A 22,500-nucleotide genomic window follows, 5' to 3' on the forward strand; every position below is an offset into this window, starting at 1 on the left:
CAAGAGGCAGTAGTCCCAGAACATCAAAACCAAAAGACTCCACTGACCCCTACATGCGTAGTTTCTCTCCCTATCTGCGTGTGTGTACGGGGTGTGCAGGTGGGGGGGGGGGGGGGGGGGGGGCTGTGCAAGACCCCACGGTACGCTACTGCATTAGAGACAGACAGTCCTCATTACAATAGGAGTAGGACACTTCAAATCCTATAGTAATTCATTTTTGTATAGGATGTGATGCACCAGTCGCTCTACGCCTACATGTGGTTTATTTTCAGTGAGTAGACTGACTGTTGACTGGCACAGCTTTAGGTGGAGGAATGAGCTTAATGTATTGATCCTTTTTTGTGCGTGACTTACAGTGCCAGCGCACCTAGTATAGCGTTCGTCCGGTCATCACTCCCTCCCTCCCCTCCGTTACTGCGGACAATGTTGGCCTGCATTTCTCTGTCGGCACCACAAGAGGCAGTACACCAGTCCCAGCACACCAAAATCAAGAAGGACACCAAAATCAACCCACCGATCTACACTGCACAAGTAGAGTAGTGGTGAGAACATTGGACTCCCACCCGGGAGACTGGGGTTGAAGACCCGGTGGGGATGACTTTATGGGACTATACCCCAAACCTCCACACGTTCATCCTTTCACTCCAACCTTTACCCCTTGCCTTATAGATCAGATCCTGTCCCAACCCCAACCCACATTCTAACCCCAACCCACACTAGGGACTGGAAGAAGGACACCAAAACCCACCCGCCGATCTCCACTGCACAAGTAGAGTAGTGGTGAGAGCATTGGACTCCCACCCAGGAGACCGGGGTTCCTGGTGGGGATGTTATCATCAGTGTAACTGCTTTAGCCACTGACCGCTACCATTAATGTTATGGAAGCTGCTGCTAGTTGTTGTGAACTCATGAGCTAACTGGCTATCCCGCTCTTATTGTGCTGGATTAGCATTGGAAGCATTGGAACTGATGTGTCCAGGTGACAAGACCTATCTTAATTCATCAGACATTACCGTCCTACCAGTCCCGCACAGAAACAAGCCAGCCAACACACATAAGCCAGGCTGGACCTGGCCTGGTTTGCTAATGACCGTCTATCCCTTTATTATCCCTCTTATTACACTCACCAACGACATTGATACAGAGAGAAAATACTGATTTGAATATATTTGATGTTGTGTTTCGTTTGTAGCTATAACGAAAAAAATAAAGCAACGGTTGGCTTCAGCTACGCTATCAACCACCAACGATGCCGCGTGGCTCCGTATCAACACCGCGACATTAAACAGCCGGCTACGTTACTTCCTGTTTCCACTGAAAGTGACATCATTGCTCCGTTGCCCCTAACGTCGGTCAGTTATAGAAAAATAATTGACCGCGGAATGTGTCGAACGTCCAATCAGAATGGAGTATTTAAGAGAGCCGTGTGATAAACACATACAGCCGGCTGGTTTATAATCTGCCTCTCTAGTGAAGGGCCGGGGGTCCGGGGCCCTCCGGGGCCTCACCTCTGTGGGGGTGCTGTTGCAGGGCGTGGCGTCTCTGCCGGTCCGGGGGGCGCTGAGTGGCGCCGGCTGTCTCTGCATGAAGCTCTTCAGCCCCTCCGGGCCTTTCCCCTGCAGAACCTTCCGTGCTGCGGCCTTGCAGGCGTGCAGCGCTCCCACGCGCTCAAACCAGGCCTGCACCCACCGGAGCTCCCCTGCATCACCACCACACACACACACACACACACACACACACACACACACACACACACACACACACACCACACACACACACACACACACACAAACACACACACACACACAAACACACACACACACACGCCGGCGTCAACGCAAACAAGTAGTTTGTGGTGTTATTGACAATTTATTGACTGGTGAATGATGTGTGAGTGTGTGTGTGTATGTGTGTCTTTAAATTGTCAACACCACTTAAAATTAATCAACAGAGAGGGAACAAGAGAGAGAAAGAGAGAGATAGAGAGATAGAGAGAGAGCCTGGGAGAGAGATTGGGAGAGAGAGAGGGGGCGAAGAGATTGGGAGAGAGAGAGAGAGAGAGAGCGAGAGAGAGAGAGGATGTTAGTCTGTGTTAGATCAGATATGAGAAGCCGTACCTGAAGCCAGGGTGTGGTTGGACAGGACGGGGTACAGGGCGGCCCACAGCACGATGTCAGCTACAGATACAGCCTCCTACAACACAGCACAGAGAGGCTAACACCACTCAACTCAACACGGAGATGCTAACACCACTCAACTCAACACTGAGATGCTAACACCACTCAACTCAACACGGAGATGCTAACACCACTCAACTCAACACGGAGATGCTAACACCACTCAACTCAACACAGAGATGCTAACACCACTCAACTCAAACTGGCACAGTTTATTGATATAGTGTGTGATAAGTAGAAGGTTTGTGTGTATGTGTGTGTGTATGTGTGTGTGTGTATGTGTGTGTGTTTGTGAGTAGGCCTGTGTGTGTGTGTGTGTGTGTGTGTGTGTGTGTATGTGTGTGTGTTTGTGAGTAGGCCTGTGTGTGTGTGTGTGCGTGCATGCGTTGACATACTGAGGTCAGAAACGGTGCGGTCCTCTTGCCCAGGCTCTGGTCCAGGTGGTTGAGAGGAGCCTGGAGAGCCTTGGTGGCCTCTGCTGCTTTCCCCTGCAGCACCACCTGGTGGAGGGTCTGCAGTAATGCAGGCTGTGGCGACAACACAGTTTCAGACACAGCAGTTTTCTAACATTCTCCACAGTGCGCTCTGCGCTCATTCAATCACTCCACATTGAGGGGTGTTTATTCTACGGCTTTGGATGGTGTAGCGTGAACTTAAAGGAGTTTACACCATACAGCGATCCATTCTTAGAGTGTGTTAGGTGGGCGGGGCAAGCAAGGTTTTAGAAGAAGCTGATGTTAAATGGGGCTGCTATCGCTCAGATATGCACTTCCCAGCCACAGACTCAGTAGTCAGTACTGTCTATAAGGCGAGTCAGGTCAGGGTACGTTCAGCTGTCTGCATATATAACGTTATGTTATTTTTATTTATAATGCGCCCCCCAACCAACTGTTACATCAGCCCAGGGCGCAGCCCGGGTACAGAAACAAACAAACAGGAACAGAGGACTGCAGAGACACACAAGAGAATCCCGTTCCCTGACACCCTGATGGAGGGCCTCCATACCTGTAGTTCTGTAGCCTCCCATTCTAGCCACTGGTTACTGAGACTGCTGGCCTCCTGGCCCCTCAGCTCAAACAAGTACCTAGAGGAACCAGGAAACGCTTACATTAACACTCCATTGGGGAGGGACAGTTTAAAACAACCACTTCAGGGATGAAACACTATGCGTGTACGAGAAGTAGCTAACAGGCTACGCGGTTGGATCATGAGCAACGGCGATGAACTGTAGAAAGCACACGTCAGACATGTACTCAACGAGAGCACGGTTGTTGACAACAAAAACTAGTGCTCGCACTTCCAGGTAGCGCCACATTTTTTTTGGTCTGTTACAAATGTGTTTTCTACCCATTTCTTGCTAGACTTGGTTAGGGGCTGGTGATGAGACAGACAGCTATGCTAGCAGCAATCCAGGGGAGAGGGGGTGCTAACAGACTAGCTAACAGAACAGGCCCTGGAGAGCAACGGGTAAAATCAAATCAAACTTTATTTGTATAGCGCGTTTCATACACAGAGGCAACACAATGCTCTTTACAGAGAGCAATGGCGGGGGTGGGCATACGACCCACTCTCTACATATTCCAGAGGGAAGCAAAAAAAAAAACAGTTTCACCCGGGGGCCAGAAAAGTGAGCTGTAAAAACTTCCCTGACCCCTCTCAACAAGGCGATTGAGCAAGCTCCTGGAAAATGTTTGTGTAACGGCTAAGAAGCAACCAAGCTTAGAGCGGCGACAACAGAGACAACTGACTGGCAGATGGCGTTGGGGCTGAAGAGGTGCAGTCCGGAGGGCAGCAGCAGGGCGGGCAGGACGGGGCGGCTCAGGAACGGAACCACTCTCTCTGCAACACCGGGAACAACACATGACGTCACGCTCAGAGACAGAAAGGGCTATTTCACATTAACCTGCCTGACGCGCCAGATGGTTTGCTTTTCCGTAACCATCTGGGAACTCTGGGAGAATGAGATCTTTATGGTCGTTCTAATCTGGAACTAATCACAATTCAATCTGATATGAAGAGAGGGCAGACTGGTAATCCATATGAGCGTGAGAGAAGAGGCCTGGCTGACATGATTGGCTGGTGTGTGTGTGTGTGTGTGTGTGTGTGCGAACAGCCTACTGTGTACAGCACTTGTAGCATAGTGATGTACTGTATATAAACATCCTACTGTATGTGTACTGTATGTGTGTGTGTGTGTGTGTGTGTGTGTGTGTGTGTGTGTGTGTGTGTGTGTGTGTGTGAGAGCGTGCGCGCAGAATTGTGTGTGTCCCTGTGTGAATTGTGGCTGTGTGCCAGACGCTGCTGGCTCCATCTCTCTCTGGGTCACGGTGACATCACAGCTGGAAGCTTCACCCACACTACTAACAATCAGCCCAGTGGTGGAGCTCCAGGGCATTCTCATGTCCCAAACAAATTAGATGCCCCAGCACTCGGCTTATGATCCGGCACCGGACAATACAGCGTGAGTGCCTTTCTACGCGAGGATGAGAATAGCGCTATATTGTGAAAAGCCATCATAATGAATATGAGTTAGCGGAGTAGAGTAGGGCTGGGATGAACAGTGCTGCTTTTGGGTAACAGCTACTGTAGGACTTTATGTTGAAAGAATAGGACTACTAGGCCAAAGTATCAATCATGAGTTGACAACACTTGACAGAGCTTGCTCCGAACACGACTGTGCGTTTATACAACATCTGGAAAGCAAGTTCCCCTAGAGCCTAATGGATTGAGGGGTTGAAGATCTTTCTGAAGATCAGTAACGTTAGGCCAAATAAATGCCCGTTTTTAATTGAGTAACGTTATGCCATCAATGACATCAGATAAAGTGATCACACAGACTGCCTCGCTGAACAGCTACATACAGACGGTGGTCTTTAAATGGCTCTAGTATTTCAGACTGAAGTGAGCGGGGAAGCATGGAGCTTTCTAGCAGGTCAGGGTCAACAGCTGGTGGTGTCAATTCTGAGTCTCTGAGTAACGTTATCTTTAGTTAGACTGAGCAGCTAACCTGCTATAGATACCCTGGTCTGCCTCAGGCCAGGCTCTGTCAGGGCTTCTGATATGAGTCTCAGTGTGCATTAGAACATCAGCTGGCTGGATAACTAGCAGTTCACCCTCTCTTACCTTCGTGGCTCACATGCTGGACGTCACATTGTGCTCCAGTCAGTTCCAGCACAGCTAACACCTTCACACAGTGCGGGTTCCCCTCGCTCACGAATAGTTTCATCTAGCCGCTCGTCTTCACCCACGGTAGTACTGAGTGACTGAGTGACTGAGTTACTGAGTTACGGAGATCTAACGAGCTACAGAAGTGTAAATACTGAGAGAGAGAATGACAACATGTAACTTTGCCGGTGACTGATGAATGCTCCACGCACTGAGGCTGAGGCAACCGCGGTACAATTTTACCGATTGCAAATGGCGCATGTTGTAGTTCTCTATGCCTCACGATCCCACTGAGGATAATGTCACTTGTCAGTATGATGAACTACAGTTCCCATTAAGGCGGCCCATTGGAACGTAGCCGATCGTGTCAAACCATAATGCATGTGTAAGCCAATCAGAATCCTCGCTGTGACACGCATTATTCTTTATAGATTTAGTCATCTAAACTAGTAGAGTTGCTTCTCCTGTAACTCACACGAAACTGCAGTTAGTCTGAAGGATCAATCACGTGATGCGACCCTGTCACTCATAGCGGGTGACAATTGGAGGACACTCGTAATCTACCGTCTGGAACTGTTTCTCTCTACACTTCTACACTTATTTCCCCAACATCCTGGAGGTAAGGTCCCGTTTTTGCTGTGTAATCCTATATTCTTTCTGTAAAGTTGTAATTACGAAAATAATGCGTTATAACACATAAGTTGTAACACACTAGCAAGTGCTCACAGTGCAACCAGCATCCAGCCTGCCTGTCTGTCCCCACCGCTGGGACGCAGATATGGATGTCACTGCCAGGGCCAATAGCCTATACATCATCATTTTCATGATTGCCATAATGCGTGCAGCGCTACTGGCAAAGTTTACTTGTAACATGTTATATTTGCTGACACAGACCAAATCTTGCTTACAATGACCAAAACCCAAAGATAGTGAGTGCACAACAGGTGCAAAGGCGGACAAGGACCGTGGCGCCATTCTCAAAATCAGAAACGGGTCAATTGTCAGGTTTTCACAGACAATGAATTTGCTTTGATCTGATGGTGCATGACAATTAACATCCTGTAGTGCGAGGAAAAACAGGCCAGTGCAAAATACAATAACATACTGTAAGTGACAAATACAATAACATACTGTAAGTGACAAATACAATAACATACTGTAAGTGACAAATACAATACAAATGCAATATACAGTACAATACAATAATGTACAAAACAGTAAAAGTACAAGGTACAATAACTTCAGTAACAAATTAACAATCAAAGATAAGTCAACTAACTCAACTATCTGAATCACCAGAGCTTAGTTGAGAAGTATAATGAAGTATAATGTATTTCTTGTGAGTGGCTGTTTTTGTAGACTCTCGTTCAAGACTCAGGCCATCTGAACTTCGTCTTTCTGGTGGTTTGTGTTTTTGATGCACTAGTTAAGACCATTTCAGAGCCACCATTTGATCATCAGGTTTCTCAGGTGAATCCCCTGCTCTCAGCCCTGGTAAGAGTGAGTCATCTCTACCTGCTGAGGCTGCATGACTGGAAGCCGTCTTTGACTCAACAGAACATTTGCATCTTTCATTCATTGACCCCACTTTGACTAAGTGTAGCAGATCACTTTCTGCTCACTCTGCGTTGTGTTGATTTTCGTTCAATGAATGAGGTGCACTGGGGCTGGAGGTCGACTCAATGGAGTTTATTCTCTTTCACAAACTTCACAAACATGGGGAAAAGCAGACAGTCTCCATATCTCTCTCATTCAGCTTTGACCCTACGAGCTCACTGAAGCTGGACCAGGAGGTGTAACACCATAGAAATTCCCCAGGGGAAACAAAGAAAGGTATGCTAGGGAACCAGTGGGAGTGGGAACCAATTAACAGAACACATTTTGGAGACGTTCACAATAAAAAATAAAGGTTCCAGAGAGAATGAAGAAACAAAAGAAAATACATTTTAGCTTGGCTACATACAGTAAGCAGCCACATAGCCTATACCTCAGCCGGATGGATCCCACACTATATGATAGCTATGCGTATGGAACAGAGGGTGAGTCAGTTTGAGTTTGAGGCATTGCAGGGTTTTTGCAATCTTTTACCACAAATCTGGGATTTCCCCTGTTTCTGTAGCCTGCCTGTACTCATAGATGAGTGTTCAGCCTTGAAAGATTACTGCGCAGAAATAGTTGCAACTGATTAAGCTGCCAGCCTGCTGTATTAATGAAGCATGAACGACATGCCTGCTCTGTGATTACTCCGTTCCTAACCCTAACCCTAACCCTAACCCTAACCCTAACCCTAACCCTAACCCTCCTAAGACTCCCGCTGTGACGCTGTTCTGGGTGGAGTGGTCTTGAACTATACTGGGGGTTAAGAATAGGATTAGGCTTTAGGTTTTATTTAGATATTACTCAATCTGAGGGATTGCTACTGTATGGTCACTCTGTGTGTGTGTGTGTGTGTGTGTGTGTGTGTGTGTGTGTGTGTTTACTGCCTCTACTGATCTGTTCTGTAGGCTAGAACTCACAGCCACAACACAATTTGTTCCTTTTTATCACTCGCTCTCAACGTCCTTGAAAACTCCTCCTGGTGGACCTTTTTAAAAATATATATATATATTTGACCTTTATTTTACTAGGTAAAATCAGTTAAGAACCAGTTCTCATTTTCAATGATGACCTAACCAAGAGGCGCCGTCAGAAATAAAATACATATATGAACATATGAACACACAGGATACAAGGATCAGATACAGAATAAAAAACCAACACAAAAATGCCCAGGACAACATGGGACAATACAATATATAACGATGGACCTTCACAGTATGTGCCAGATAGTTGTCATTGGTCCTGGTCTGACCAATGCTACTGCTGGACCTTAGAGAGAGATGGTCATAGAGAGAAACAGGTTACAGCTACACAGAGAGAGACCGGTCATTGAGTGACACGGGGCATAGCTACGTAGAATGGATAGTTACACAGTCAGTGGTCCTGGTCCGACTACTACTACTGCTCATTTTCACAGGCCTGTGTTTAGACTTACGTACAGCATCGCACTGTGAACAGTCCTTGGACAATGACAAATCTCTCTCTCTTTATCTCGCTGTGTGTGCGTGTGTGTGTGTGTGTGTGTGTGTGTGTGTGTGTGTGTGTGTGTGTGTGTGTGTGCATTCTCATCGCCTTGGGAGGTTTTGAAGCCCTTGGCCCTCCCTAATTCTGTCATCCTCCCCGGATGCAGAGAGAGAGAGGGAAAGAAAGAGAGAGAGAGGGAAAGAAAGAGAGAGGGAGGGAAAGAAAGAGAGAGGGAGGGAAAGAAAGAGAGAGGGAGGGAAAGAAAGAGAGAGAGAGGGAAAGAAAGAGAGAGGGAGGGAAAGAAAGAGAGAGGGAGGGAAAGAAAGAGAGAGAGAGGGAAAGAAAGAGAGAGAGAGGGAAAGAAAGAGAGAGGGAGGGAAAGAAAGAGAGAGAGAGGGAAAGAAAGAGGGAGAGAGAGAGAAGGCCTGCTGCTCGTCTGATAGCTTCTGACACCTCACACACTCATCCATGCTGGACCAATCAGCTCCCTGCTCTTCACTAGAAACATCAATGAGCTGCAGGGCAGCCTGCGGGCCTCACCAGTCTCTGACCAGTCTCTGACCAGTCTCTGACCAGTCTGACCAGTCTCTCACCAGTCTCTGACCAGTCTGACCAGTCTCTGACCAGTCTGACCAGTCTGACCAGTCTGACCAGTCTGACCAGTCTCTGACCAGTCTCTGACCAGTCTGACCAGTCTCTGACCAGTCTGACCAGTCTCTGACCAGTCTGACCAGTCTCTGACCAGTCTGACCAGTCTCTGACCAGTCTCTGACCAGTCTGACCAGTCTCTGACCAGTCTGACCAGTCTCTGACCAGTCTGACCAGTCTGACCAGTCTGACCAGTCTCTGACCTGCCTCTGACCAGTCTGACCAGTCTCTGACCAGTCTCTGACCAGTCTCTGACCAGTCTGACCAGTCTCTGACCAGTCTGACCAGTCTCTGACCAGCCTGACCAGTCTGACCAGTCTGACCAGTCTGACCAGTCTCTGACCAGTCTGACCAGTCTCTGACCAGTCTGACCAGTCTGACCAGTCTTTGACCAGTCTCTGACCAGCCTCTGACCAGTCTGACCAGTCTCTGACCAGTCTCTGACCAGCCTGACCAGTCTGACCAGTCTGACCAGTCTGACCAGTCTCTGACCAGTCTGACCAGTCTCTGACCAGTCTGACCAGTCTGACCAGTCTTTGACCAGTCTCTGACCAGCCTCTGACCAGTCTGACCAGTCTCTGACCAGTCTCTGACCAGTCTGACCAGTCTGACCAGTCTCTGACCAGTCTGACCAGTCTCTGACCAGTCTGACCAGTCTTTGACCAGTCTCTCTTTTCATTTCATTTCATTTCAAACCTTTTTTTAAACTCGTGGGGCAATTGAGGTTTCCCTCATTTCCAATGCCGACGAGCTCACAAGCAAACACAAACAAACATCAACAAAACCAAGCAATTTACAACAATAATACAATTAAGATCCAAAACAGTGACAAGTTGAGTCAATTAAGATCCAAAACAGTGACAAGTTGATGAACAAATGTCAAGAGCCACGGCTCTGAACTCCGTATCGGAGGGAAGCGGCTCTAGATTCAATGTCTGTTGGAGAGAGTTCCAGGTATACGGAGCATCATACTGTAAGTGAATGCAGCCCGTCCAAGTTCTGTACAAGAACGAGGAACCTTAAAAACAAGAAGCTCATTCGATCGAGTCTGATGCTGCTCTACATGGTAGTTACAAACAGTCCATAGTCTCCCTCTATGATCAGCCTCTCTCTATGAGCAGTGGCTCTGTATGTAGCTATGACCAGTCGCTCTCTGTGACCAGTCGCTCTCTGTGACCAGCCTCTCTCTGTGACCAGCCTCTCTCTATGACCAGTCTCTCTCTATGACCAGTCTCTCTCTATGACCAGTCTCTCTCTATGACCAGTCTCTCTCTATGACCAGTCTCTCTCTATGACCAGTCTCTGGCCGTTTCTCAATTCCAAGTATGCGAAGTTCGGACTTGCGTCCTTGCTAGTCCAGACTTGGGATGTTCGCATCAGAGTACGAACTCCCGAGGACGGGAGGACGCAGGTTCAGTCATTCTGCAATTGGAACAGCAGCGTCCTTGTTGACGTCACGTTCTCGGCTTGTTTTGTGTGGACACCGGCAGCCGCCATTGTTAGGATTTTGAAAAGCGTTTTAAACTGTTTTAAAGTAAATATCTTTACGTTTTCATTGCTTTTCATGCGGATAATTACCACAATTGAAACCAATTATTGGCGCTGCCAACTAGGTGGCGGTGAAGGCGGGGGGCACCGACGGACCAGACCCGGGCGGCAAAGGCTGGCTCTGGGGACATGGAACATGACCTCACTGGGGGGAGGGGGGAAGGATACCAATACCAATTACACCTGGTGGGGCTAACCTCCACGCATAGCACCGGCGCCGGAACCAAACTCCTGGATAGGGGTTGGACCCTGTTCTTCTCCGGAGTTGCTCACGGTATCAATCAATCAATCAATCAATCAATCAAAGCTTTATTTGTATAGCTCATTTCATACTCAGAGGCAACACAATGCGCTTTACAGAGAACAAGGGAGGTGGGCATACGTCCCACCCCTACATATTCCAGAGGGAAGCAAAAAAACAGTATCACCCAGGGGCCAGATAAGTGAGCTGTAAAAATTCTTCCCTGACCCCTCTCAACAAGGCGATCGAGCAAGCTCCTGGAGTATGTTTGTTTACCGGCTAAGAACATTTATAAAGCAATAAATAACATTAAATTACATTTTCAGAGTAAGAGAGGCAAAAAACATCATAGGAGAGACATGGCAAACACTGGTGTATGTCTGTGTGTGTGTGAATGTGCCTGGGCCCAGATAGAGGCAGGGGTTGGGGTAGGATCGGGGTAGGAAAAGGATACGGACCCGGGGTAGGGTGAGGGGAAGGGGATCTGAGCCCAGGACTGGTGTATGTCTGTGTGTGTGTGAGTGTGCCTGGGTCCAGGTAGAGGCAGGGGTCAGGGGTAGGGTGGGGGTAGGAAAAGGATACAGACCCGGTTTAGGGTGAGGGGAAGGGGGGACTGGGCCCAGGCCTAAAGCCGGAAGTGGACTGGTGTATGTCTGTGTGTACGTGTGTGTTAACTAATTGCTACGACATCCACAGCAGACACAGGGGTATCTATCGGACTCAGGGTGGTCTGCTGGTGACAGTGGGGCATCCACTGGACCTGGTTAGAAGATAGGAGGGAGAGAGAGAGGCACTAGGGAGAGGGGAGGCAGAACAGGGTTAGTAGCACACAGAGCCATAAAAACAACACAGATATTGAAAAAGGCAACCTGGAGCAAGCTCCTGGAATATATTTGTCTAACGGCTAAGAACATTTATAGAGCAATAAATTACATCAAATTACATTTTCAGAGCAAGAAAGGCTAAGAGCATCATGGGAGAGGTATGGCAAACACTGGTGTGTGTCTGTGGGTGTGTGTCTGTGTGTGCGTGCCTGGGCCCAGATAGAGGCAGGGGTTGGGGTAGGGTGGGGGTAGGAAAAGGATACGGACCCGGGTTAGGGTGAGGGGGAGGGGATCCGAGCCCAGGACTGGTGTATGTCTGTGTGTGTGTGAGCATGAGTGTGCCTGGGTCCAGTTAGAGGCAGGGGTCGGGGGTAGGGTGGGGGTGGGAAAAGGATACGGACCCGGGTTAGGGTGAGGGGACGGGGGACTGGGCCCAGGTCCAGGCCTAAGCCGGATGTGGACTGATGTGTGTCTGTGTGTAGGTGTGTGTGTTAACTAAATACTACAACATCCACAGCTGACACAGGGTTATCTATCGGACTCAGAGTGGTCTGCGGGCGACAGTGGGGCATCCACTAGACCTGGTTAGAAGGTAGGAGGGAGAGAGAGAGGCACTAGGGGAGGCAGAAATGGTTAGTAGCACGCTGAGCCATTTAAGCAACACAGATATCAGAACAGAACAAGCCTGTTTCAGGGCAACCAGCTTCTGTACACAACTTGATATACATACAGTGCATAGCAGGATATACACCAATGTATACAGAGGATTCACAGGTAGGTTTGAGGCTGCCTTTCTGTGTCTTGAGGTCCTAGCTAGTGATTGTAGGCTAGGCCGAAAAGGTACGTCTTCAGATCTCGCTTGAAGACCTCCGTTTTTTCGGCCCTTCTTAGGCACTCCAGCAGGGTGTTCCAGAGGTTGGGGGCATAGAAACTAAAAGCTGCCTCTCCGTGTTTCTTGGTCCTGGCTTTTGGAACTGTTAAGAGTTCAGTACCTAAGGATCTGAGTGGTCTGTTGGGCATGTACCTGACAAGCATGTCTGAAATGTATTCTGGTGCGTGACTGTGGAGAGATTTATAGACTAGTAATAGTATTTTAAAGTCTATTCTAGAGTTGACAGGTAACCAGTGTAGTGATTTTAAGGCTGGTGTGATGTGTGACCTTCGTCTAGTCTTGGTGAGGACTCGTGCTGCAGCATTCTGTATCATTTCTAGCTTAGAGATTGCTTCCTTTGGTAGGCCTGATAGTAGAGCGTTGCAGTAGTCCAGCCTGCTTGTGATGAAAGCATGCATTAGTCTTTCCGTGTCAGCCTGAGAGAGAAAGGGTTGCACCTTGGCAATGTTCCTTAAGTGGTAAAAAGATGTCTTTGTAATATTCTTGGTGGTTTTAGAAATTAAGATCTGAGTCAAGTATGACACCTAGGTTTTTAGCCTGGCATTTGGTGTTGATTTCCAGAGTTTTTAAATGTGCAGATAGTTTCTCTCTTTCAGCTTTTTCTCCAATGATCAGTACTTCTGTTTTGTCCTGGCTGGTTTAATTGGAGGAAATTATCTGACATCCATACATTTATATCCGTAATACACTTGACAAGGCAGTCAATCAAGCTATAGTTACTGGGTGTTACAGAAATATAGAGTTGGGCATCATCTGCGTAGCTATGGTAGCTTATGTTGTGCCTCCTGATGACACTGCCAAGGGGCAGCATGTACAGGCTGAAAAGTAGAGGTCCTATGATCGATCCTTGGGGCACCCCACAGGTCATAGGGATCTTTCCTGAGCTATGGTCACCGAGGGCAACAAAGAAATCACAACCGGTTAGATAGGTCCTAAGCCAATTAAGGACTGGACCGGAGAAGCCAACCCTCTTCTCCAGTCTTTTGATGAGGATTGCATGATCTATAGTATCAAAGGCTGCACTCAGGTCCAGGAGGACTAGAACAGAGAGCTCTTTGGAGTCCCCATTTATTCTGAGGTCATTTACAACTTTGACTAATGCCGTCTCTGTGCTATGATGGGCGCGGAAGCCGGACTGGTAAAGGTCAAGGGTAGAACTTGTAGCTAGGAAATCATTTATCTGTTTGAAAACAATCTTTCTCAATTGAATTTTACTCAAAAAGGGGAGGTTGGAGATTGGTCTAAAATTGCTAAGAACTGAAGTTTGAGGCGTAAGGCAGGTGTGGCTATACTAGCTAGCCCCCAGCTGAGCGCCTCTGTGCTGGAGTTCACCCCAGGGGACGAGAGGGTCGCCTCCCTGCGCCTTAGGACTGTGGGGGGGGGGGGGACTCTGACTGTGGTTTGTGCTTATGCACCGAACAGCAGTTCAGAGTACTCAGCCTTCCTGCAGACCCTGAGTGGAGTCCTATTTGTGGCTCCTGCAGGGGACTCCACTGTCCTATTGGGGGACTTCAATGCACACGTGGGCAATGATGGAGAAACTTGGAGGGGCGTGATTGGGAGGCATGGCCACCAAGATCTGAACCCGAGTGGTGTTTTGTTGTTGGACTTCTGTGCTAGTCACGGTTTGTCCATATCAACCACCATGTTCGAACACAAGGATGCCCACAAGTACACCTGGCATCAGAAAACCTTAGGCTGAAGGTTGATGATCGATTTCATTATCGTATCATCTGATCTGAGGCCATGTTTTGGACACTCGGGTAAAGAGAGGGGCAGAGCTGTCCACTGATCACCATCTGGTGGTGAGCTGGTTTTGATGGCGGGGGAAGCTTCTGGACAGACCTGGAAAACCCAAGCGTGTAGTGAAGGTGAACTGGGAACGTCTGGAGGAAGAGCCTGTCTGGAGAGATTGAGAGCTGAAGCTGCGGCTGGGAGCTGTGGCCTGAGGGCCATAGGTACCTCAAGGGGCGGTAACTCAGACACCGTGGTGGACAGCGGTGGTCAGGGAAGCCGTCCGACTGAAGAAGGAGGCCTTCCGGGATATGTTAGCCCGGGAGACCCCAGAAGCAGTTGCAGGGTATCGACTGGCCCGGAGGGCTGCGGCTTCGGCCGTGACCAAGGCAAAGCAGCGGGTGTGGGAGGAGTTCAGAGAAACCATGGAGAAGGACTTTTGGTCAGCACCAAAGTGTTTCTGGAAGACTATCAGACACCTCAGGAAGGGAAAGCGGGGGACCATCCAGGCCGTATACAGCAAGGAGGGGACACTGCTGACCTGAACTGGGAGGTTGTTGAGCTTTGGAAGGAGCATTTTGAGGAACTCCTGAACCCGACTAATCCACCCTCTACGATCGAGACAGAGCCGGAAGATGATGGGGGGTCGTCAATGTCCTTGGAGGAGGTCACTGAGGTAGTCAAACAACTCCACAGTGGCAAAGCCCCAGGGACTGATGAGATCCGTCCAGAAATGCTGAAGTCGCTGGGTTTTGAGGGGATGTCTTGGTTGACACGCCTCTTTAACATTGCGTGGAAGTCTGGGTCAGTGCCAAAGGAGTGGCAGACTGGGGTGGTGGTCCCAATATTCAAAAAAGGGGACCAGAGGGTGTGTGCCAATTATAGAGGCATCACATTACTCAGCCTCCCAGGGAAAGTGTACTCCAAGGTGCTGGAAAGGAGGGTCCTGCCGATAGTTGAACCTCAGATCGAAGAGGAACAATGCAGATTTCGTCCTGGTCGTGGAACCACCGACCAGCTCTTCACTCTTGGAGGGGGCTTGGGAGTTTTCCCAACCTGTCTACATGTGTTTTGTGGACTTGGAGAAGGCTTACGACCGGGTTATGCGGGAGTATGGGGTGAGGGGGTCCCTACTTAGGGCCATCCAATCCCTGTATACCCAGAGCGAGAGCTGTGTCCGGGTCCTCGGCTCCGAGTAGGAAATGAGTCCTTACTCCAAGTGAAGGAGTTCAAGTATCTGGGGGTCTTGTTCACGAGTGAGGGAACCATGGAGAGGGAGTTAGGCCAGAGAATCGGAGCAGCTGGTGCGGTTCTGCAGTCGCTTTACCGCACTGTTGTGACGAAAAGAGAGCTGAGCCAAAAGGCAAAGCTCTCGATCTACCGGTCTATCTTCGTCCCCACCCTCACCTCTGGTCATGAAGGATGGGTCATGACCGAAAAAACGAGATCATGGATACAAGCGGCCGGAATGAGTTTTCTCCGGAGGGTGGCTGGGGTCTCCCTGAGAGATCGGGTGAGAAGTTCAGTCATCTGGGGGAGAGACTCGGAGTAGAGCCGCTGCTCCTTTGCGTCGAAAGGAGCCAGTTGAGGTGGTTCAGGCATCTAGTGAGAATGCCTCCTGGGCGCCTCCCTAGGGAGGTGTTCCAGGCATGTCCAGCTGGGAGGAGGCCGCGAGGTAGACCCAGGACTAGGTGGCGGGACTACATCTCCGCACTGGCCTCTGAGCGGCTAAAGATTCCCCAGGCAGAGCTGGTTGATGCTGCTAGGGAATGGGATGTCTGGGGCCCCCTGCTGGAGCTGCTGCCTCCGCGACCCGACCCCGGATAAGCGGATGAAGATGGATGGATGGATGGATGAAACCAATTATGTGGCCGTTTTATCCAAATAATGTCTGTTTCTACTAGTTTAGATAGATTATTTAGATAGGCATTTTCAATGGTGTTGCCCTAACAACCGTTCTCTTGATGCGAAATGATTTCTGGGATATCTGGCTGTCTCAAGTCCACACAAGTCTGCTCCGATGCATCCTCCATAAAATGGCGGAGCAAGAACACATCCTGGCATTTGATGCGGACTTGGGACTTGCGTACTTTTGAATTGGAATAGTACTTGGGCTCCGACTGATGACGTTTCACAAGTTCACAACGACGCAAGTATGGACAAGAACGCATATTGAGAAAGGGCCTCTGTCTATGACCAGTCTCTCTCTGTGACAAGTCTCTCTCTATAACCAGTCTCTCTCTGTGACCAGTCTCTCTCTATGACCAGTCTCTCTCTATGACCTGTCTCACTATGACTGGACTCTCTCTATGACCAGTCTCTCTCTGTGACCAGTCTCTCTCTATGACCAGTCTCTCTCTGTGACCAGTCTCTCTCTATGACCAGTCTCTGTCTATGTAGCTATGACCAATCTCACTATGACTGTCTCTGTCTCTATGTAGCTGTGACCAGTCCCTCTCACTGACCAGTCTCTCTCTATGTAGTCTCTCTTCATGGGCGGCTGTAGCTCAGGAGGTAGAGCGGGTTGTCCATCGACCGCAGGGTCGGCGGTTCGAATCCCGGCTCCTCCCGCCAAATGTTGAAGTGCCCTTGGGCAAGAACCCTACATTGATCCCAATGAGCAGGCTAGCACCTTGCATGGCAGCTGCCGCCATTGGTTGTGAATGAATGGGTGAATGAGAGGCCATTGTAAAGTGCTTTGGATAAAAGTTCATTGACAATATAAGTGCAGTCCCTTTCTCTCTCTCTCTCTCTCTCTCTCTCTCTCTCTCCCAATCTCCCTCTCTCTCACCCCACTCCTCTCTCTCTCTGCATCCGGGGAGAATGATCGAATTAGGGAGTGTCAAGTGCTTCAAAACCTCCCAAGGCGATGAGAATGCTCACACACACACACACACACACACACACACACACACACACACGCACACACAGCGAGATAAAGAGAGAGAGATTTGTCATTGTCCAAGGACTGTTCACTGTGCGATGCTGTACGTAAGTCTAAACACAGGCCTGTGAAAATGAGCAGTAGTAGTAGTCGGACCAGGACCACTGACTGTGTAACTATCCATTCTACGTAGCTATGCCCCGTGTCACTCAATGACCGGTCTCTCTCTGTGTAGCTGCAACCAGTCTCTCTCTATGACCATCTCTCTCTATGGTCCCTGATCGGACTGATCTGATTTTGTAAGTGTGTGTACTGTAGGCCTACATGAATGTGTGTGTGTGTGTGTGCGCGTGTGTGTGTATGTATTAGTCTGTCTGAGATTGTGCTTTCGTGTTTGTAAAGGACCCTCATCCCCGGTCGAGCCTCACACCCAGATACAGAGAGTGTTTTTTCAGTGTGTCTCTCCATCTACCCATCAGCCCCTGCGGTACGGAGGATGAAAGGCAGCTGTGGCCTGAGGGAACTGGTCTCCAGCTCAGCCAGTTAGCACAGCCCTCCAGGGACACAGTCTGCCATGTCCTCTTCAAATGGAATTCACTCTGCCACCGGTGGAATCAACCACTGGCGGGAATTATTTTTAATGAAGAGACCTCCATCATATTCTGACTTTGTTTGGATCACACTCCTATATTATATTGAACTAATGAGGAACAGTGACGCTAGGCTAGATATAAACAGCAATTGAGCATGCGCGCTCACACACACACACACACACACACACACACACACACACACACACACAGACTTGAACCCACCTCCTTCAGGCATTCTCTATGTTCTCGACTGGCAGTGTGTGTGCGAATTGAATGTGGATGTGGGAGCATGAAACTTTTGAAAAGATGTCTGAAGTTCCTCACTTCAGTTCAGTTCAGTTGAGTTTATTTATGAAGAAGGCGCTGAAACATTGTCCCTCTCGGGGCTGCGCAGCGACAGCGATGATAACCCTAGACTCCTAACAACAGCAGAGCCTGTTGAGTTGATGCGATGTGATTTCGGAGAGGAGTTGTAGTCGGGTCGGCGCCGGAGAGGCCCAGAGCTACAGACGCAACAGCTGTGGGTGCCGATCAATGACCGGATCAATGAGGCCATGCAGCTGATTGAGGGAGCGCTGTTCTGTCTGGCACGCACCGCAGGGGGCTGGGGGGGGGCAGGGGAGGCCAGGGGGGTTAGTGGGTGCAAGATGGAGAGAAGTGGGGGTGGAGGGATGGAGAGATGGAGGGAAGGAAGGAGGAGTGGATGGAGAGATGGAGGGAGGGAGGGATAGAGGGGTGGATGGAGAGATGGAGGGAGGGAGGGATAGAGGGGTGGATGGAGGGAGGGAGGGATAGAGGGGTGGATGGAGAGATGGAGGGAGGGAGGGATAGAGGGGTGGATGGAGGGAGGGAGGGATAGAGGGGTGGATGGAGAGATGAGGGAGGGATAGAGGGGTGGATGGAGGGAGGGAGGGATAGAGGGGTGGATGGAGGGAGGTATAGAGGGGTGGATGGAGAGATGAAGGGAAGGAGGGAGGGAGGGATAGAGGGGTGGAGGGAGGGATAGAGAGATGGAGGGAAAGAGGGAGGGATAGATGGGTGGATGGAGAGATGGAGGGAAGGAGGGATAGAGAGATGGATGGGCAGCCAGGGTCGATGGGGGTTCAGTGAGTTGATCCAGGATCAGTCAAGTGGGATTAAGAGTTAGATTTTATAAGTGTGTATACTGTAGGCCTACATGCATTAGTGTGTGTGTGTGTGTGTGTGTGTGTGTGTGTGTGTGTGTGTGTGTGTGGGGGGGTGTGTGTGTGTACATGTATTAGTCTGTCTGGGATTGTGCTTTCGCGTTCGTAACCATCTTGTTGCACTCAGTGTCCCCTTCTCTCCCCACCGGTTCCTCTGTCTCCCCCCCCAGCAGCACAGAGCCGGTCTCCCCCCCAGCAGCACAGAGCCGGTCTCCCCCCCAGCAGCACAGAGCCGGTCTCCCCCCCAGCAGCACAGAGCCGGTCTCCCCCCCAGCAGCACAGAGCCGGTCTCCCCCCCAGCAGCACAGAGCCGGTCTCCCCCCCAGCAGCACAGAGCCGGTCTCCCCCCCAGCAGCACAGAGCCGGTCTCCCCCCCCAGCAGCACAGAGCCTGGTCTCCCCCCCAGCAGCACAGAGCCGGTCTCTCCCCCAGCAGCACAGAGCCGGTCTCTCCCCCAGCAGCACAGAGCCGGTCTCCCCCCCAGCAGCACAGAGCCGGTCTCCCCCCCAGCAGCACAGAGCCTGGTCTCCCCCCCAGCAGCACAGAGCCTGGTCTCCCCCCCAGCAGCACAGAGCCGGTCTCTCCCCCAGCAGCACAGAGCCGGTCTCTCCCCCAGCAGCACAGAGCCGGTCTCCCCCCCAGCAGCACAGAGCCGGTCTCCCTGTCTGGCATCAACATTCAACATTCATTTATTTGTCCCGAGGGAAATTTGTCTCAGACATACAGGCTGATACAGTGCAAAGGTGCCATAACAAGGACAAAACAACCATTAGTGCAAACATGTGCAAACAGTTAAAAGTGCATTCATACATTCATACATAACCCAATCAACACTGCCCCAGGTCGGAGTTTAAGAGACTGATAATGGAATGAAGGAGTTTTTGTATTTGTTGAGGGATCGTTTCTGCTTTTTAACTGGAACTCTGTAACGTCTGCCAGATGGGAGCAGTTCGTATTCTGCATGCAGGACATGTGAGGGGTCAGCATGCATGCAGGACATGTGAGGGGTCAGCATGCATGCAGGACATGTGAGGGGTCAGCATGCATGCAGGACATGTGAGGGGTCAGCATGCATGCAGGACATGTTAGGGGTCAGCATGCATGCAGGACATGTGAGGGGTCAGCATGCATGCAGGACATGTGAGGGGTCAGCATGCATGCAGGACATGTGAGGGGTCAGCAGGGATGTTTCTAGCTTGTCTGATTACAGTTTTACCAAAAATCATTTGAAGTGTGGGATACTCTCTCACCCACATCACTTTCATTGCAGTATGAATCAGTCGATTAATTTGTCATCAGCCACTCATCTGGGTCAGAACAGGAGTGAAGAGGCTCACTCATCTGGGTCAGAACAGGAGTGAAGAGGCTCACTCATCTGGGTCAGAACAGGAGTGAAGAGGCTCACTCATCTGGGTCAGAACAGGAGTGAAGAGGGCTCACTCATCTGGGTCAGAACAGGAGTGAAGAGGACTCACTCATCTGGGTCAGAACAGGAGTGAAGAGGCTCACTCATCTGGGTCAGAACAGGAGTGAAGAGGGCTCACTCATCTGGGTCAGAACACGTGTGAAGAGGACTCACTCATCTGGGTCAGAACAGGAGTGAAGAGGCTCACTCATCTGGGTCAGAACGGGTCAGAACGCGTGTGAAGAGGCTCACTCATCTGGGTCAGAACGGGTCAGAACGCGTGTGAAGAGGCTCACTCATCTGGATTATTCCGGAGGATTCCGTCAGACCGGCCCGCTGGACAGCAGTTCCCGAGGAATTAGACCGTAGTGAAGGTTTTAGCAGCTTGCGAGGCTGTGATCCCGCCCAACGCTGTCCGCTGTCCCCCTGGCCCGGCCTGGCGGTGTTCCTCTTCCGCTCTGCGTGTCGGCGTCCGTGTCTCTGCCACCATATGGCGCTCTGTGTCTGTTTGGGTGTGAGCGCCGAACCGTGTGTCCAAACTGTGAACAGTCCTCTAGTCTCTCAGCCACCGTAGCCTGTCACTGTCCCAGTTAGCCCCAAACAACCTCACACCTCCTTCACTGTCCCAGTTAGCCCCAAACAACCTCACACCTCCTTCACTGTCCCAGTTAGCCCCAAACAACCTCACACCTCCTTCACTGTCCCAGTTAGCCCCAAACAACCTCACACCTCCTTCCCTGTCCCAGTTAGCCCCAAACAACCTCACACCTCCTTCACTGTCCCAGTTAGCCCCAAACAACCTCACACCTCCTTCACTGTCCCAGTTAGCCCCAAACAACCTCACACCTCCTTCACTGTCCCAGTTAGCCCCAAACAACCTCACACCTCCTTCCCACAGGAGAAAGGTGTTCCGGGTAGAGCCCGACCAATATCACATTTTTGGGTCCGATACCGATATTGATTTAGGAGAGTCTTAGCGGACCGATACCGATATTTTGGACCAATATATAAAAAAAAAGTGCTACATTTTCAAATCAAGCTGAAAAACTTTTTTTTTAAATAAAAAATTCTAATTATCACAATATTCAGTGTCAATATACAGTATGACAAGAACATTTCTGTTTGAATGAACAAAAACAAAAAATGCACAAATGAACATGCTATTTTAGCAACCTAACATGGACCAGGACCTGTACCACTGGGCCATGGTTACCCTCCCCAGGCTCTAGTACTGACCCAGGACCTGTACCACTGGGCCATGGTTACCCTCCCCAGGCTCTAGTACTGACCCAGGACCTGTACCACTGGGCCATGGTTACGCTCTCCAGTCTCTAGTACTGACCCAGGACCTGTACCACTGGGCCATGGTGAGCCTCCCCAGACTCTAGTACTGACCCAGGACCTGTACCACTGGGCCATGGTTACGCTCTCCAGACTCTAGTACTGACCCAGGACCTGTACCACTGGGCCATGGTGAGCCTCTCCAGGCTCTAGTACTGACCCAGGACCTGTACCACTGGGCCATGGTTACCCTCTCCAGGCTCTAGTACTGACCCAGGACCTGTACCACTGGGCCATGGTGAGCCTCTCCAGGCTCTAGTACTGACCCAGGACCTGTACCACTGGGCCATGGTTACCCTCCCCAGGCTCTAGTACTGACCCAGGACCTGTACCACTGGGCCATGGTGAGCCTCTCCAGGCTCTAGTACTGACCCAGGACCTGTACCACTGGGCCATGGTGAGCCTCTCCAGACTCTAGTACTGACCCAGGACCTGTACCACTGGGCCATGGTGAGCCTCTCCAGGCTCTAGTACTGACCCAGGACCTGTACCACTGGGCCATGGTGAGCCTCTCCAGGCTCTAGTACTGACCCAGGACCTGTACCACTGGGCCATGGTTATCCCCCCCAGGCTCTAGTACTGACCCAGGACCTGTACCACTGGGCCATGGTTATCCCCCCCAGGCTCTAGTACTGACCCAGGACCTGTACCACTGGGCCATGGTGAGCCTCTCCAGGCTCTAGTACTGACCCAGGACCTGTACCACTGGGCCATGGTGAGCCTCTCCAGGCTCTAGTACTGACCCAGGACCTGTACCACTGGGCCATGGTGAGCCTCCCCAGGCTCTAGTACTGACCCAGG

The 22,500-nt window shown here is 50.3% G+C and overlaps 1 protein-coding gene across 1 annotated transcript in view; it reads right to left on the reverse strand.

The window, feature by feature from the left end:
• Positions 1–5,523, reverse strand: part of mars1 (methionyl-tRNA synthetase 1) — a 64,136-nt gene extending 58,613 nt beyond the window's left edge. The window contains exons 1-6 of the mRNA XM_084462693.1: positions 5,301–5,523; positions 3,926–4,016; positions 3,183–3,261; positions 2,573–2,704; positions 2,118–2,193; positions 1,509–1,699 (exon numbers count right to left, since the gene is read on the reverse strand). Of these exons, the coding sequence (XP_084318819.1) occupies positions 1,509–1,699; positions 2,118–2,193; positions 2,573–2,704; positions 3,183–3,261; positions 3,926–4,016; positions 5,301–5,403 (672 nt within the window). The 5' untranslated portion in view covers positions 5,404–5,523. The remainder of the gene's footprint in view (positions 1–1,508; positions 1,700–2,117; positions 2,194–2,572; positions 2,705–3,182; positions 3,262–3,925; positions 4,017–5,300) is intronic.
• Between the last annotated feature and the right edge of the window lie 16,977 nt (positions 5,524–22,500).

The sequence above is a fragment of the Borostomias antarcticus genome (genome assembly GCF_949987555.1).
Source record: "Borostomias antarcticus genome assembly, contig: scaffold_69, whole genome shotgun sequence".
In the NCBI taxonomy this organism is placed as follows: domain Eukaryota; kingdom Metazoa; phylum Chordata; class Actinopteri; order Stomiiformes; family Stomiidae; genus Borostomias; species Borostomias antarcticus.